General features: G+C 29.9%; 1 protein-coding gene across 8 annotated transcripts in view; it reads left to right on the top strand.

The window, feature by feature from the left end:
* The window catches only part of LOC124427805, a 22,961-nt gene extending 5,093 nt beyond the window's left edge, over positions 1–17,868 (top strand). For 2 of the 8 annotated variants that reach the window (XM_046971116.1, XM_046971117.1), the window contains exons 2-16: positions 3,331–3,557; positions 3,799–4,033; positions 4,830–4,939; positions 5,130–5,246; positions 5,426–5,497; positions 5,975–6,175; positions 6,640–6,815; positions 6,943–7,016; positions 7,127–7,256; positions 7,524–7,745; positions 7,937–8,218; positions 10,022–10,078; positions 12,156–12,586; positions 13,783–14,476; positions 15,214–17,868. In XM_046971116.1, coding sequence (XP_046827072.1) covers positions 3,480–3,557; positions 3,799–4,033; positions 4,830–4,939; positions 5,130–5,246; positions 5,426–5,497; positions 5,975–6,175; positions 6,640–6,815; positions 6,943–7,016; positions 7,127–7,256; positions 7,524–7,745; positions 7,937–8,218; positions 10,022–10,078; positions 12,156–12,586; positions 13,783–14,476; positions 15,214–15,274 — 2,940 coding nt within the window. In that variant the 5' untranslated portion in view covers positions 3,331–3,479 and the 3' untranslated portion in view covers positions 15,275–17,868. Of the gene's footprint in view, positions 1–3,330; positions 3,558–3,798; positions 4,034–4,829; positions 4,940–5,129; positions 5,247–5,425; positions 5,498–5,974; positions 6,176–6,639; positions 6,816–6,942; positions 7,017–7,126; positions 7,257–7,523; positions 7,746–7,936; positions 8,219–10,021; positions 10,079–12,155; positions 12,587–13,782; positions 14,477–14,785; positions 14,855–15,213 lie in introns of all 8 variants that reach the window. The other 6 variants (XR_006943025.1, XM_046971121.1, XM_046971120.1 and 3 more) reach the window with 6 other exon arrangements.
* Positions 17,869–18,371: the final 503 nt, after the last annotated feature.

Raw genomic sequence — 18,371 nt, 5'->3', positions numbered from 1 at the left:
TTATCGCCACGAAAGAGCCGAACGATTATCGGTGATCCAAGAAATGTGAGATTGAACTCGATGCCGTACTACTACGTTTTTCCTTTTTTTGTTTGTTTTTTATTTTTTTATTTTTTGGTTTTCTGACGGTCTTTTTATTTTATTTTTTTTTTTTTTTTTTTTATAGATTTTTACGTTTCTATTTCGTTCGCATATTTTCTCTTTCACATCGTTTTTCTCTTTTTTCTTTTTTTCTTTTTCTATGATATCCAATCAAAATCAACGTTCATCATTAGTTTTGTTGATATACTTCGAAAAAAAGAAATATAATATTATCTGAAACGTATAATGAGTCTGTGGCATTTGTACTTGTATTTTAATTCTATCATTATTTACTTCGTTATAATTATTTCTTACAAATTTGATGGGTCTGTGGTGCACGTGTGGGACGTATCGTTATGTCAGAATGATTTTGTATTATTGATTATGCGCGATTATTGTCACATGTTCGTTCTCCATAATGGATTTGTTCACAGCACCAAAAATCTTATCTTTAAAACATAGAGAATATATTGTTTGCACGCAATGGTATTGGATTTCTATAAACTGTTCTATCTTTCAACAGATTGAATGACGTGGACGTTTTAAGCTCACAGTTTTTATTTAAAATGTTTTTAATATTTCTATTAGTAACATTTAGAGAATTAAAAGTATAGTTTCTGATAAGGATGAAGTCTAATGTAAAATGTATAACAATGAATTTCCTTGTTTTCTTTTCTTTTTTCTTTCATTTATAATATAAAAAAAAGTTACAGGAAAATATGGTGTTAAACCATAAGTAATGTTGGAATTTTCCATAAAATATACCAATGTTTCTTAATGTTGTTTATTTAGATGTAAAATATTGATTACTATAAAATTTTATTTAAGAATATTAATTATCTCATATATATATATGTTTATTAATATAATTTAATACATTGCATATATATATATATATGTATACAAGTAATCTGTATTTTATATCGAAAGTTTTTATTACAAGATATTAATGATATAATTTATAAAATATTTTGTAATAAAATTATAAAAATATATGAAATATTAATTAACTGTATAATATTATAAATAGTAATATTATAATATTAATATTATGTTTAATATTTAAATTGACGAATAAGTAATATTGTAATTCTTAATAAAAAATATTAATTATAAACAATTAGTTAACAAAAATATTATTTATATAGATTAAAAAAAACTAGAAAGTTTGATATTATTTATTTATTAGCCATTTATATATAATTATATATATATAAATATGTACAATCTTGTACTATTTTATATATAAATGTATGTATGTAATAATATATATATGTGTATATATATATATATATATATATATATATATATATATATATGAATTATTGAACATTTCGACATTATTATCAAGATTAATAAATATATTATTACATTACATATTATATATTAAATATATACGTAGATTATTAATGATAAATTAATTTGATGATTAAGTGCTTATCAATAATTTCTATATTTATAAGCGATTTACTTTTTTTGTTCCATGAACATTTATCGTCAGAAAACATTTATCACAATTTGCATTAAAAAAAAGGTCCGATTATTTGAATCATTTAAGATCAAAGGAAACTTTTAAGGAAATCATTATTTAAGTTTTCTCTCTGTTCGAACTTTGACGGCTTCTTTTTTAATTGCTCCCATTAACGAGTCCTTCTTTTCTCCTTAGTGAAAGTGCGCGCTCTTCCATCATTATAGATATAATATATGGTACCCCTTTTTCTTTCTTTTTTCGTGCAGATACACATACACGTATGTGCATAATTATATCAAACGCGTCGACTGTTCCATAAACGTAATGAGGGTTGAATTCCAAAAAAAGTTAGAAGTTCAAGTGGACACACACACACACACACACACACACATACTTTAATGTTGGGCTCGAACTCTCGATGAGAGAATTTCGCAAATGTGCCAGCATTTTGATTGACGTCACGATGAAACTCGAAAATGTCATTAAATGAACGAAAAACAGGAAGGACATTTGGTATACGCTAAATTGTTGTTGATTGTTGTTGTTTCTTTCCGCTCTCTCTCGTTCTCTCTTTTTCTTGTTTTTTTTTTTATTATTTTTTCTTGTTTTTTTTTTTTAAATTAACGCTAACACAGATCGTTTTGTATACCGATCAGTTTTATTATTCCATCCCCAGGGATCGATATGTATCTTCATGTTGGAGACAATACCAAGCGAGAAACGTCATGGACGTCATTGGCACGATCATCGAAAGTGACGTAAATCTAGCACGAAAGGAAACTAAGAGAAATAAATAAGGTACGGGGGGAGGGAGGGAAAGAGGAAAGTAAGGGGACAAAAGAATCTCGTTCGGTAGGATTACAAGAACACGCGGCTTGTTCTTTTATTATGATTGTGTCATTGGACAAGAAAAAAAAGAGAGAGGTAGAGAGAGAGAAAGAGAGAAAGAGGAAAGAGAGAGAGAGAGAGAGAGAGAGAAAGAGGAAAGAGAGAAAGAGAGAGAGAGAGAGAGAGAGATATCAGATTGTTAAATGAGATTTACTGATAATATTTGTTGTTTACTGATACGCAGACAACAAATCATTATTACTTTCGTTATTGTTTCAACAGATTTTTTTATTTTACTCGTACTCTGTTTGTTTGTTTGTTTGTTTATTTTTTTTTGTTCAACAGATTCTCATTTGTTAACAAATTAAATTCCTTTTGCTTTATTAAAAAAAAAATGAAGGAATAGTTTGTACTTGTTACTGGAATTTCGTACGATAAAATAACTATACGATAACTTGGTATACTTACATATTTAATGAAAACTCGTTTCCTATCACGTGCTGACTTCCAGTTGTTGTGCATGAAATTCCTATGATGTCTACGACAGTGGAGAAACGGTCGTATACTTTCCAGGCGCACGCAAGAATTATATTTACGTAGGCGAGCTTGCCATTCTCTACTACTACTACTACTACTACTACTACTACTACTATTACTGTTACTGCTAATATTATTACTACTATTATTACCATTACTACTACTACTACTATTAGTATTATTCCAAACAATTTCTTCTTGTCCCGTGAATGACATTGATAACACTCATGGCATTAATAACACTATTCATTATTAATTAGATTATTATTTCTGAAAATAAATAAAAATAAAAAGATTAAAAAGTTCGTATTAACTTCATAGTATTTCAAAATATTGTTAAATATAACATGTTCAATATGTCTGTTACGTTATATATTTTTTTGTTTCTTCTTTTTTTTTTTGTACATTTACAGTGGGCGTGCGGGGGTGACTGGAGTGATGGGATGGGGCCAGAGCCCCATGGAGTTCGGGTAGACCCGTCTCCGGCCCAGCTCCCCAGCCCCCTCCGCCATAAATATCGCCACTGCTCCTGCCAACGACGCAGAGGGCCACCACGATCGCGATGGAGGCCTCTAGCAATCAACAACAACAACAAAAAGAGAAGGAGTCACGTGTTCACAGGCCTTATGCCTTCGATAAGGTGTGTACTTTTTCATACTCATTAATCAAATGCAAACGAATTAACGCTAACATCTAATAAGCTTTGGTTTCGTGACACTTACTCTTTTTTTTTTCATCGTCGTATAAACATAAGTATTGTACTTGTTGTTCGATTATGAAACACGAAGTGCAAGAAGATTCTCTTTTTTTTCTTTTTATAAAAAGTTGATTGTAAAAGGAAAAGAAAGAAAAATAGATTGATCAAGCCGATAACTCAATAGATGGAGGGGCTGGTGCGGGAGATGCAAGACCCTCAAAACGGGGTACCCGTGCGCAGCCAAAAACAATTTCTCACCTCGATCCCCTCAGCGTTCATGGGTGAGTGCCATCGGTACCTGCGTTGTGGCATAAACGTAAGCGGCCATCACGGCCAAGAGAGTACAGTAGACTGCCTGCGTGTTGCAGGTTACGACCTCGTCGAGTGGCTTATGGATCGGCTTTCCATCGAGGAATCAGGTACGATGGTCTATGGACCGTTCAAATGTGGATGTGTATGCAGATTATCCTGATGTCTCGAAGGGTGTCCTGCGACTTTCAAACTCGTTCCAAAGCTAATTAATTGTTTCGATTTCATTCCATATTTATTATTCTTATTATTATTATTAATATTATCATTATTATTATTTATTCTTTTTTGTTTCTTTTTTCAAATTTTAAATTGAATCGGTAAACCCTCACAAATTTGTCTTTGTTTTATATATATATATATATACATATAAAAGAAATTTAAAGTGAACGATATAAAAATAATTTTATTTGTTGATAAGTAATTGCAAATTAATGCTTTACATCCGTCTAATGTCTTACATTTGTCTGTTTAACTTCGCTTACTTGCTTATAGAATCTTTTCAATGTGAATTCCTAAATGAAATACTTCCCTCCCGTCTCCTCTGCGAAGCAAGCTCGTTTATGTTTTTTTATTTCTTTTTTCTCTTTTTTGTTTTCTTTTTTTTCCTACAAAGTATAAAACTGAGAAAAGTATAATAAAACGAATAGAGTTACTTTAGAACAAGAAAACACGCTTCAAATGCGGCATGAATTCCTCATAGATATACGTATATACGCTTTGAAAATGATTGCCAGTGCAGTATGAGAGAATTCCATCCTATGCATATAACATATTACTTACGTCCACTATGTAATGTAGAAACGTCTCATGTTGCGTAAGCGTTGCACGTAACTAGCTGAAGTTTGTAGTATGCCGAGTTTAAGTCATTTTCTCAGGTATGAAAGTGCATTGTTATGTTGACAGTAGAGGCGCTCCATATTGCTAATCAACTATGCCTGTACGGCTACTTCTTCCCGGTGAACGACTCCAAGATGCTTACTGTAAAGGATGATAGCTCGCTATATAGATTTCAGGTATATTTGCGATACAATTTAGTATTAAAACAAAAAATTGCAAAAAATAATTTGAAGAAAATAAAACGATTGAAAAAAAAATAAATAAAGAAGACGACGATTACCTGATTGGTTAATCGGTCTAACGAGTTTTTTTTCCCTTTTTTTTTTTTGTTTTTGGTCTTCTCATTTTTCAAAAACCATCTCACAGTCACCGTATTATTGGCCGTGGCAACATAGAACCCCTGACAACGTGGAATACGCTATTTATCTTGCTAAACGAACATTACGGAACAAACAACGCCATGCTCTTGAAGATTACGAGATCGTACGTAAATCCTTATAAAATTTTATCACCGAATCGTATCCATTTTGTTCTTCTTTATTCAAAATTTTGTTACGTCTCTCTTTCTCTCTCTCCCTCTCTCTCTCTATCTATCTCTCCCTCTTTTTCTCTTTCTCTCTCTCTCTCTCTCTCTCTCTCTCTCTCTTTCTCTCTCTATGTAGGAAGCTTTAAACAGTCTACGGAAGAACCTGCAAAATAAATGGGATATCATACAACTACAGGCTGAAGAACAGGTGAATAAACTATACGATTAAAAAAAAAAGGAAAGAAGAAAAGAAAAGAAGAAAAAAAAAGAAAACAAATATTTTCTTTTTTCTTTTTCTTTCTTTTTTCTTTTTTCTTTTTTTTTTCAACTGAAAAGATAGATACTCTAAACATTGATATCTTTTACTTGGAAAATACGATGGAATCTGTATTATTCGAGAATCGATCGAACATATTATACTTTCAAACATTCGTAGTGTTCTCGATTGAAGCTTTGAAAATGAAATGATTTTTGTTGGGCTCAATAAAATTTTTTCAATTACCATATAAATTTTAACAATAGGAGGGACCATCATTCGATTGATATATTTACTCGACTCCGGAATTTGTTAAATGTTAAAAGTAATTAGATTTCTGTATAAATATAGGTATAATACAGGTTCTAAATTGAGTATCGCTTTATGCAAAGAAGCATCTGACTCCTTGAAATGGTGGTAAATTTGTGGGCTCAGGTACGATTAGCTAAAGACCGGAAGAAGGGGGATAAGATAGTAAGCGATTCACAGGAAAGAGCATTTTGGAGAGTTTACCGGCCACCGCCGGGTTGTCTTAGTAGTCTTGAAGTAGTTCCAGGACCAACACGTTTTCGTCCAGGATTTCCACGGCCTCCACCACGTAAACGCACTGTCGCTGAGTTACAACGAGAGGTGATAATAATAATATATTAATATATATATTTTTTTTATTAATAATTTCTTACTACTAGTAAAAAAAAACAATTTGTATTAAATAAAATTCTTCATTTTTTTTTTTTTTTTAATACCTCTTTCCATCAAAAGTAACAACGATTTTGGTCATTCTATATGAAATAATCGAAATATAATTTCTTAGCAAATTATTTAATATTTTTAAAAATTTATTAGTCGCATCGAGCGGTTATGTCGCATCGAGCGGTTATGTCGCATCGAGCGGTTATGTCGCATCGAGCGGTTATGTCGCATCGAGCGGTTATGTCTCTATAAAAAAAAAAAGAAAGAAAAAATGTACAAATTTAAGATTTATCAGTTCTTAATTAACAATAAGAGAAAGGTTCTATGATTATATATTGCATTTAATATATCTCTAATGAATTGGTAATTTCTTCCTCATATTAATGTTATTCCTCACATAGGTGGACTTTCTTCGAAACAGTTTAACACGCACGAGAATAAAGGTTTCAGCTGCTATAGAAAATTTGAAGTCGTACTTTGAAACTTATGTGGAATACGACCCAATGTTCGTACATCCGCAACCTTCCAATCCTTGGATCACCGATGACAGTACATTTTGGCAGTTGAATAATCCACTGTTAGTAAACGGATTATTTTTTTTTATCGAACGTTATATTTGATAACACGATTACAATTTTTTTTTTTTTACGTTTGAACAAAATAACAAAGAAAATTAATCGATCGTTAATTAAACGTTTCTTCAGAGTGGAAATTCCTACGGAAAAACGTGTAAAACGATGGGCATTATCGATGGAAGAACTCATGTCTGATCCAACAGGTGACGAATCTTTCTGATCGCCGTATGATAATCGCGATTTATTATCTCGTATAAATATATGTCAAAAATGATAATACATATGTTTTCTTTTTCTTTTCGGGACTTCTCAGGCTTGCTAGAATTCACGAATTACCTGAGAAAAGAATACAGTCATGAGAATATTCGATTTTGGGTGGCCGTTAAAGATTTGAGACACAGTTATCAAGCTCAAATAACGGAAAAGGTCAACGAAATTTTCAAGTACGTTCGTTACACTATCATTACATATATAAAAATCAAAATCTAAGTTCTATAATAAACGTAATTTAATACGTCTATAAAAAAAATTGTCTGAAGAAAAAAATTGATTAGTTTTTTCTTTTCTTTTTTAATAACAAAATGTCATTCATCATTCTGTCTAAGAGAGGACACGAGACATAGGAGAAGGAAAGGAAAAAAGAAAAGAAAAAAAAAAGATCGATTTGTACCAGATAAGTACGAATGTTCTTCTTGTATTTGTTATAACAGAGAATTTCTGGCGCCGGGTGCTCCTTGCGAGATCAACATCGATGGAAAGACAATGGAAAAGGTCCATCAAGAAATGAAAAATCCCAGTAGATTTACCTTCGATTCAGCTGCCGAGCACGTATATACTCTACTTTTGAAGAAGGATTGCTACCCCAGATTTATTCGCTCGGATCAATATCGAAATCTTTTAGCAGCCGGCATACAGCCACTGCAAAAGAAAAGGTGCAATATTTTTTTCTTCTTTTTCTTTGTTTTTTCTTTCTCTCTTTTCTTTTTTCTTTTTTTTTTTTTGTTATCTTAAGTGAAGAAATTGAAATAGCAATTTGAAGAGTTCACGTCTCGGTTGGACGAGTTTGTTGATTGTAAGGAATACGAACGTATCTATCTAAACTATAGAACCGTTGTTTTCACAGATTTTTCAGCTTCGGTGGTCAAGCAAAAAAGAAAATGGCATCTAGCGTGAGTACAACGACGAGCACGTTGCAACAACAACAACAACAACAGCACGGTGGCAATATTGGAACCAGTGGAGGTGGTGGTGGTACTGGTGGTGGAGGTACTAGAAGAAGAGGAAGCGATCGAAGCATCTCGGGATCAGCTCACGAGCTTGCCGTTTGTGGAGTACGTGAAATAAGTTCTACGCCAAGAGTGCCGCATTCTCATAGCCAATCAAATCTCACCGATATTCCATACAGGTACGGCGGACACGTTCGTATAATGATTATTTCAAAATGATATCCTTCATATTATTCGAAGAAATCTTCCTGATAACTCTGAAGAACACACGAATAGCTGGATTTTTTCTTTTTTTTTTGTTTATTTCTTTTTTATTTATTTATTTTGTTTTAATTATTTATTATTTCTTCTTATTTGTTTTCTCTTCAATATTGGAACCAATTTTATGAATCATTAAGATATTGTTAATGATTAAATATATACGAATAATAATAATAATAATAATAATAATAATAATAATAATAATAATAATAATAATAATAATAATAATTACTTGTAATAAATAATATGCAGATGTACATGCACAATTACTATTTTATTAATATATATGTATATAAATTATATAAAATTTATTATTTCTATCTTTTGTTTAATATTTAGAAGTAGACATAATAAATTATATAATTTTATTATTTATTATATATATCCGCATACTTATTATTTCTATAACATAAAATAATTCTATATAAATAAATATTTATTATGCAAATAGATACATATATATATATATATATATATATATATATATATATATATATATATGTAGGGTGAGTTTTTTCAGTTAAAACATCTAAACATAATATCTTGAAAACAAGCATATGTGAGCGAAAAATTTAAAACAAAAGTTATCTGATTTTGGGACAAATATAATGGCATAATGAGTTTTTGGTTTGGTGAACATTTTCAATTTGGTGGATATTTAGTTCTTCAAATCGAAACTTATAAATTTTGTAACGGCATCTTATTTTTAGAAAAAGAAAAAGAAAAAGGAACAACTTTGGTTGGAAACATTATTTTATCTAGTTTCTACTTTCTATGATATTTAACATTGTTTAATCCAAAAATTTACATTATTTTAAATAACAAGATGATCTGCGTAAACAATGAGAATTTAAAGCAACACGAACATTTTTGAATATTTTTTAAAGTAATATTTTTTTTTATAAGATCACTATATTTCTATCTGCTCTAAGTTCCTTTTTTTGTCTGAACAATGTTAAGTATTGTAAAAATTTAAATTGCATAAAATATAAATTTTCATATAAATAAGAAAATAAAAAAATATCTCGAGATGATCTTGAAACGATCTTAGAAACGTTCACCGAATCAGAAAGAAAGAAACGCCATTACGTTAGCATAATCAAAATAAAGCAACTTTTCTTTCTTAACTTTTTTTTTTAAATGCTTTGTTTTCGACCCATGTATCTTTTTTAGACGTTTCAATTTAAAAGAACTCTTCATTAGTATAATCTCAATATCTTATAATTTCATTATATAATAAATACAGTCTTATTATTATTATTATCGTTATTATTACAAATATAACAATATCAAAATGACGTACGATCCTAATGTTAAAAAGAGAGAGAGAGAGAGAGAGAGGGAGAGGGAGGGAGGTAGAGAGAGAGAGAGAGAGAGAGTGAGAGAGAGAGAGAGAGAGAGAGAGAGAAAGAAAAAAATGAAGAAAAAAAATCGGGATCAATCTTTTAATACAACGTTTAATGTTTCTTTAATCCTCATATCATCGTGCGTTGTGTCCATTTCACAGAAACCCTTCCAAATCCTCGTACACATTGGGCTAAACCAATAAACTCCATAACTTAAGCGTGCACATTTTCTTTCCTTATCGACTATATGTATCAACTGCGTGGCTTGAAAAAGTCCCGAAATAATCTCGGTGATCGCGTTCGAAGTACGTTATTGTTGAGCAGTCACGAGGAAAAAAGAACATAGGATAGCTTTTATCGGTGCGGTATTTTCAGGGGTGATCTGGCGCGACTCCTAAAGATCCCTACGAGGCCTAGTCCACATAGTATTCAGTAAGTTCCCAGAACGTACATAGAATACGTGGAAAATCAATCAGTCAGTCCATTTGTCACGTCATTGTTTTTAATCACGACCTTTTTTCTTCTTCTTCTTCTTCTTCTTCTTCTATTTTTTTTTATTCTTTTCTTTTTTTCTTACGAGTTTTTCTCTTTTCCTCTTCACTTGTTATATGAAAGAAACTGTCAAGGAAGGGGATAATTTTGGAATAATTAACGATGTATTTATATTTTTATAAAAATAAAAGTGAATAATAATATCATTCTTACAATCGTAAAAAAAAAATACATATACATATGTACATACGTACATACGTATATAGTACGTATATAATATACGTAGATAAAAAATAAAAAGAAAAATAATGTATTCCTCTTATTATTGTGCTCTTCAGTGTTTTCTTTTTTTTTAACATATATCTTCGCATTTCTATACTTCTCTTTAAAATCTCATTTGCGTGCACGTACATACATATATACATGCATATGTACATACATACAACATACATAAGTACATATGTGTGAATCCAATATTGCGTAATCCCGAAAAAACCTATATGAAGCTTAACGTGAGTGTTAAAGAATGATTATATTTATATTTTATCATTGTGTTTTGAATCTTTCTTCTTATGTCTATAAAAAGTTGTTTGGTATTTTAGTTATATCGTTATTTAATATTGATGTATGCTTTTATAAAGCTTCTCTTATTATGTGTATACTAATTATTATGTATCTTTTTCATTGCTAATAATACTCCTCCCCCGATCCATTCCCTCTACTGGATTCCATTGAAACAGACTTTAATTGTACGGTTATTTACGAAGAAAAATATCTGTTATTAAAGATCATATTGATTGATCTGTTATTAAAAATTATTATAGATCATATTGTCTTCTTATGTAAATTTTGATAAGAACTTGATAAGAAACTTATACTTTTTTTTCCTATTATCTCGAGTGTTATCGAGATAATATATGCATATGATTACAAATCGATAATTCACCACGAATGCAGATATTTGCACGAGTAACCGCACGTGTCTATTTCTCTTTCTCTCTCTCTCTCTCTCTTTGTATATGTATATATATATATATATATATATATATATATATATATATACAAAGAGAGAGAGAGAGAGAGAGAGAGAAAGAGAAATAAATAATATATATGTACATATATATATGTGTGTGTATAATATATTTCGATAAATTGGCAAGCATCGATAATTGTCTAATTAATTATTATGTCATTGTTAAGTCGAAATATTCTCTACGTATAATATTACATTATATTCTGTGTATGCCTGCGAACAAGCACGTCAATTGGATTTACCTTTGATCTAAATTTTTCGTTGTGTCTCGTTTAACGTTGATGAATTTCACCCTCGCAATCTAGCCGCTCTCCCAACCCCATTATCCATCAAAACAAATACATATCAATTAATATTTAAATTGATAACCCATCAAATCTCAAGATCGACTCTTTCAAATTTTATTATATATATATATTTTATTATATATATATATATATATATATATATATATATATATATATATATATATGCTACATTTCGAATTTCTCGCCTAATTTACGAAGCCGCATGTATATACATATATATAATACGTACTTAAGATAAACGTTAGAATTATTAAATATTTCATAAAGATCTATCATCCTTCTGTCCTTTCCTTTTTTTTCTTTCTTATTCTAATATATTATAGATTTATTTATGTCAAATTGTGATATTAATATTATAGACTTGAAAAAGATTACGATCGATTATTATAAAATAACTAATAATTGTTTATCCTACATACGTACATACATACATATATACATACATACATTATATATATATATATATATATATATATATATATATATATATACATACATATAATTATCATTAATGAAAATATTACTGCTTGGTAATTGGAGAGAAACAAAAGTCGAGAAAAGTAAAGTAAAAAGAAAGAAAGAAAGAAAGAAAAAAAGAAAAAAGACAATCGCGAGGTATCGTTGGCGAGATAAAAAGTGGAGACTAAAGCATATGTAATAAAGTTCGTGTTGTCAGGGATGCTGGCGCCACGGAGGCGACAGTTCGCCCTATGGACGACGTTTGCCCTTGGGACGCGATCCCAGGGCCAAGTACAGATGCCGGTCAGGATGCAGCACCGTTTGGAACGAGCCCGTGGCCTGACACGTCTACGGATCCCTGGGAATACGGGAACGACGTAACCAAAACGTCGATACATTTCATCGACGTGGCTCGTCCATCTCGAAAGAATTCCTCTCAGCTGGACTCCTGCAGTTCCTCTTCCGATGTCAGTCTGGCTATTGCGGAGGTCTCCGACAGGTTGAGAAAGTCCTGCAGCCTTCAGCACAGTTCTGTCCCGACTGCTATGATGGAACGGCATGGTATTGGTTCTGGATCGGGTGGGCATACCATTACCAGAAATTATTCCACTGGCTCGACCAGCAACAGAGTCAAACTCTCGGATATAGGTGCGTTTAAATCTATATTTCATTAGTTCTTTGTTCTTTTTCTTTTTATGTTTCTACAGTTCTTAATTAAATATGATGAACTAAAATTGTTATCTATCAATTAATAGAAAATTATTATTTTTTTATAGATAAACTGTATATAAATAATTAATTTTCTGTAACTGAATTCTATGTTATGTTTACAAAAAAAAAAAATAATATAATATGAAAATTATAATATTATTTATATTAGTATAACTTATATTTAAAAATTATTCAATACTTCTGATGTAAAATTACAATTCATTTTGTGGCAATACAATGAATCAGAGTTAAAAATCTATATGCAATAATTATTATAGTATATTATTTATATTAGTTTAATTATACTGTACTAATTATAACTTATACTTAAAAACTATGACTAATTTCTGATATGAAGTAACAATTCATTACGTACCGATACAATGAAATAAAACTTAAAAAATACGAATATATGTATAAGCGTATAATTTCAAAGTTACATGATATTACAGATGGTTAAAAAGAAAAATACAAATTTTTCTATTCCATAGACTAATTATATTATTCAACAGAAATTAATTCCAATTAGTATGTTCTAAGAGAAATATTATCACAAAGGTTTTAACTTTAGGATTATTTCAATGATTAGATGTCTCTGAACTTATACTATCGATACATCATTAGTCAGATTACATTTAGATTAGTTTAGAGATTATTTAAAGTTTACAAATCATTACAATCATAAATCTTTCCTTTCTCCAATATCAACTTAATTGTGATAGATTAGTATAGGTCGTATACACATTTTTGTCATTATTTCAATGTTTAGAGATGTTTCTGAACTTATACGGGTACATCATTAGTTGAATTACATTTAAATTAGTTCAGAAAAATTTCTAAAAGTTTACAAATGATTATAATTTTGAAGGTCCCTTTTCTCCGTTATCAAATTTAAATGGGATTAGTAAATATTGTACATATGTTTTCGTCATTATTTCAATAATCAGATGTTTCTAAACTTATACTTTGGATACGTCATTAGTCGAATTATAATTAAATTAGTTCAGAGAAATTATCGAAAGTTTACAAATGATTATAACGTTGAAGTTTCTTATCAAATTATTATAAATTAATAAATTGTTATTAATTATTATAAATTAGTACAGATTGTAGAAACGTTTTTGTCATAACAGGTCGCCCATTGGTCACCTCGTGCAACTTACCATCGCCTCTAGAATCATTCGAATATAGTCACGCAGCTGGCGAGAAGTTCGAGGCGATAATTTGTCAAACAACGATCGAAGAACCAGAAACATCAACGACGTTAGATACAACGCAACAAATGGATAAAGTTGTTACAATAGAAGAAACGAAAAAAACTCTGAGAAGGTCATCAGCGAAAGCACCATTGATAAGTATCAGTGCGATCGTCGGCGACTTGCCAAGTGATTTTGAGGTGGTTGGAACAACAACTGGCGACGACATTTGTCCGCCAACAAGAGAAACTAAAATGGAAATTGAACTGTTCGAAGATAAAAACGTAGAAGAAACAGAACCAGAAAGGTTACAGGAAAAAGAAAAGGAAGAAAAAGATGAGATAAAAGAAGAAGAAGAAGAAGAAGCAAAAGGAAAAGAAGAAGAAGAAAGAGAAGAAGAAGAAGAAGAAAGAGGAGGAGAAGAAGAGCCGTTGGAAAAGGAAGATGACAAAATAATGAAGGAAACACAAAAGAATGAATCTACTGAAGAGGCTCAGGTTGTTCCTGTTTGGGAGCCGGACACCCAACAGGAAGACCAAATGGCACCAACGGTCACTGCAACCACCAGTACCGTGCCCACTCGGGATAAGCGTGACAATAATGTTAACGAAGTGTGCCCGTGGGAGGATGAGTAAGTAACATTAACCTTAGCCTTATTTACCTTGCATTTTCTTACCGATAAAATTTCCACATATTTTTCCAACCTCGATCATATTGAACAAGTATTGGAACACAATAGTGTTTCATATAAATAAATATGGCGAACTCCTTTGAATCTTGTTCCATTCTTCCTTAACTCTTTCACCTCACCTTTCACCTCACCGACATACATGTCTCTCTGATATCTTTCTCTCTTTCTCTCTTTCTTACTCTTCTTTCTTCTTTCTTCTTCTTTTTTTTTTTCCTTGTGTTCTCGCATTTTTTCTGCACCCCTTTGTAGGTATAATTTCTCGTAGAGGCGTAGAATCGAAGACTCCGAAATGGAAGATGAGACGCGTTATAGTTGAAGGTAGGACGATTTTTATTCACGTTTATATAATTTTGTGATGTTATTTTATAATTTTCTTTTGTTTCTATTGTTTTTTTCTTTTTATCTCGTTTAAGTTTTTAATTCTTACACCGAACCATTTGTTCCATGTTTTTTTCTTTTTTCTTTCTTTTTTGGTTTTTATTTATTATTTTTTTTTCTTTCCTTTTTCTTTCCTTCTTTTTGTTTTGTTCTCTTTTTGTTTTGTTTTGTTTTATTTGATTTGTTATTATCATTGTCGGTAATTCACCGAGCTGGTTGACTTCTATCATCGTTTCCACGAACGTAATTGGGCTCTGTCCGAGGATGCTTTTTGTACTAAGGTTAACCGTCTGTTTCAGGGAGAACTGTAGAGTGGATACGACCTATGTAAAAACGTATGCGACATTAGGTTATTTATAACTTGGTGTTAACGTTCTATGATATTGCATTTTACACTTAAAACACCTATTCGTAAATTTCGATTACCATTATTCTCAAACTAATCCGATGATCTCGAGTGCATGAGCTATCGTGGGTTTTACGATTTAACTGTGTCATTTTTAAAATCGTATTGGTGTTGTTGATTGAAAGTGAACAGAGAAAAAGTTTAAGATCGATTAATAAGAATTCGATGAGTGCACCGTCGATAATGAAGATTCATGATCTTCTTAATATGTATACAAGAATATAAAAATATGCTCGATCTACGAATATATAAATACGACTGATATGAACGATCATTAAGAAATCTTTCTTTTCCTTTATGGATTTAAAGATATAAAATACAAAATGATCTATGGCCTAAAAAAAATTTTCTTTATCTATACCAACATTTATCGATTGAGCCATTACGGCCATTTATTATGGCCATTTTTTTTCTTTCCTTTCTTAATATAAGATGAGATGTGTTAATTAATTTCCTTTTTTTTCCTTTCTATTTAATGTTATTCAAACTACTTAATATTAACGAAAACGTGTTGTTATACATAAAGCGTATTAAAGTACATATCTAGACTATAATAAATATGTGGTAGTGATGCGTAGTACAACCATGTTTCTGTGTCGAATAAAAAAAAAAAAAGAAAAGAAAAGAAAAAATATTAATCGAAGATATTTACTACGATATCGTTCGTTAAGCGCTTAAAATAAAATAATAGATGATATTTGAAAGAAAAAAAAAATAAAATTCCATATCGAAACTTATTCGATATTTAATATACCGAACAAATTTGATTTTAATTTTTGTCCATTATAAACATGACCTTTGGATGCCAGTCAATAATGAGCCCCTTGACTGCACGCAAAGACCATGAATTTTGTCATTAATTTATTATTAATTTATATAGATAAATTATATAATTTCAAAACTTTCTAAATAACGATGCAAAAAAGAAATCTTAATTTTTTTTACATTAAATATTATTTCGTTCGATCAATTCGATCCAACATAATTATATATGATCATTTCCTATCCGATTTTCTAATTTGTCGTTGAAATAAAAAAAAAAAAAAAATAAAAGAAAGAAAAAAAGATAAAACAAAAAGCTAACGATGTCAACGTAAACACATTTCTTATAATTCGTGTTAGAAATATTAACAAATGTTGCGCTGTTAAAATCCTTCGATATTATTCTATAACTAATAATCGTTTGTCCGCTGCTTAAGCGTCTAATTAAATATTATCGATACGTTAGTCCTCTACTTGTTAGTTATAAATATACGATTAAGAAAAAAAAAAGAAACAAAAAAAAGAAAAGAAAAAAAGAAAGAGAAGAAAAAATCCCTCCAGCCCACCCACCTCCAAAAAAGAAAAAAGAAAATAAAGAAACAAACAAAAAGGGAGCGAGAGAGAGAGGGAGAGAGACAGAGAAAAAAAAAGGAAGAAAACTAATGCATTGCGATTCCAATTAAAACTTGGTTAAAATTGATCGTCGAAGGAACGATTACACTTGTAATAATTTAGAGCCTAATCGAGTTATCACGTTGAAACGTGCAATAACTTTTAATGATTTATAATATAATAATTCTCGATGAAATCACAGTTGATCGTATGATTGCTGGAACTGAAACTGCCCCAGAGCCAGGAGTCTGCGATATTAGATTATAATGATTTAAACTTAATCATATGACACGAACATCCACGCACGCACAAATACACATGTGCATATATATATATATATATATATATATATATATATATATATAAATGTGCATGTGTATGAACGCATGCATGCGTGTATGTGTGTGTATATATACACTTTATACATCTTTCTCTCTATTTTTCTCGTAACTGTGAATCGAAATGAAAGCCTAGTAAATGTAACGTCGATGTTTCTTAAAAACGAAATAATTATATATAATGATGATATACATACATGCACACATATATGTACATATATATATGTATGTATGTATATGTATATATAAATATATAACGTTGTGTCTGTGTCAGGATAAAAATTAACGAAAAATTCATTAGAACGAAATAGCCGAGCTACCATTAAAACAATGTAAGATCGATGCTTTATTTACTTATTTATTTATTTATTTATTTATTTATTCGTTTATTGATTTATTTTTTTTTCTTTTTTAAATATCTTTCTTTAATAGTTTATAATAATATTTCTGTTTTTCTATTCGTAATTCGATCGTTCTGATTCGGTCGTTGATTATCGAAGTTACATGTCGGCTAATGTAAATGATGAGAAATAATATATATGATGATTCGATGATAGATAAACGATTTTGATTGTTATCAGAAATAAATCTGATATTTTTATTGGAGACTTTCGATAGTTCATGCACTTGAGATCCATTATACATACATACATACATGCATATATGAGATATAATGAGATTTGAAATAAATAATTCTGAAGAATGCACTGTTAATTCGCAAAGTCAAGGTTAAGTCTTGTAACAATTCTTACTATAGATAACAATCAATAAGATGACGACAAACCTGACACACGAGGAGAAAAAAAGAAATAAAATGAAGGAAATAAGAAAAAAAAGAAATAAAAATAATAATAGTAATAATAGTAATATTAATAATAATAATAATAATAATAATAATAATAATAATGATGATGATGATGATGATGATGATGATGATAATGATGATGATAATGATAATAATAATAATTATTAACAACAAGTTAATTCTCTTTAATAATTGAATATAAATAATATTATTACTTATCACACGTTGAAGAACGATGAATAAGAAATTTTTGATGATTATAGAATATGGTGTGTTAATAAACTAATTGCCGATGATCGCGCCCGTAGAAATAAAATTTTCTGTAACGATAAAAAAAGAACATGATTAGAAATGAAATATGATATTAAATCGTAAACACATATGAATCTATAGCGCCGATATCGTTTACTTTAAACTAAAATAATACAGAGAAAGGAAGAAGTAAAGAAATCAAAAAAATAAATAAAAATAAAAAAAAAAAATAATTATAAAAAAGGTTCATTTCAATAGCGACGAAAGATTTCTTTTTCTGTA

Source organism: Vespa crabro, chromosome 11 (genome assembly GCF_910589235.1).
Source record: "Vespa crabro chromosome 11, iyVesCrab1.2, whole genome shotgun sequence".
Lineage (NCBI taxonomy): Eukaryota > Metazoa > Arthropoda > Insecta > Hymenoptera > Vespidae > Vespa > Vespa crabro.
The sequence above is the reverse complement of the archived record's forward strand: the minus strand, read 5'-3'. Positions and strand labels throughout refer to the sequence as shown.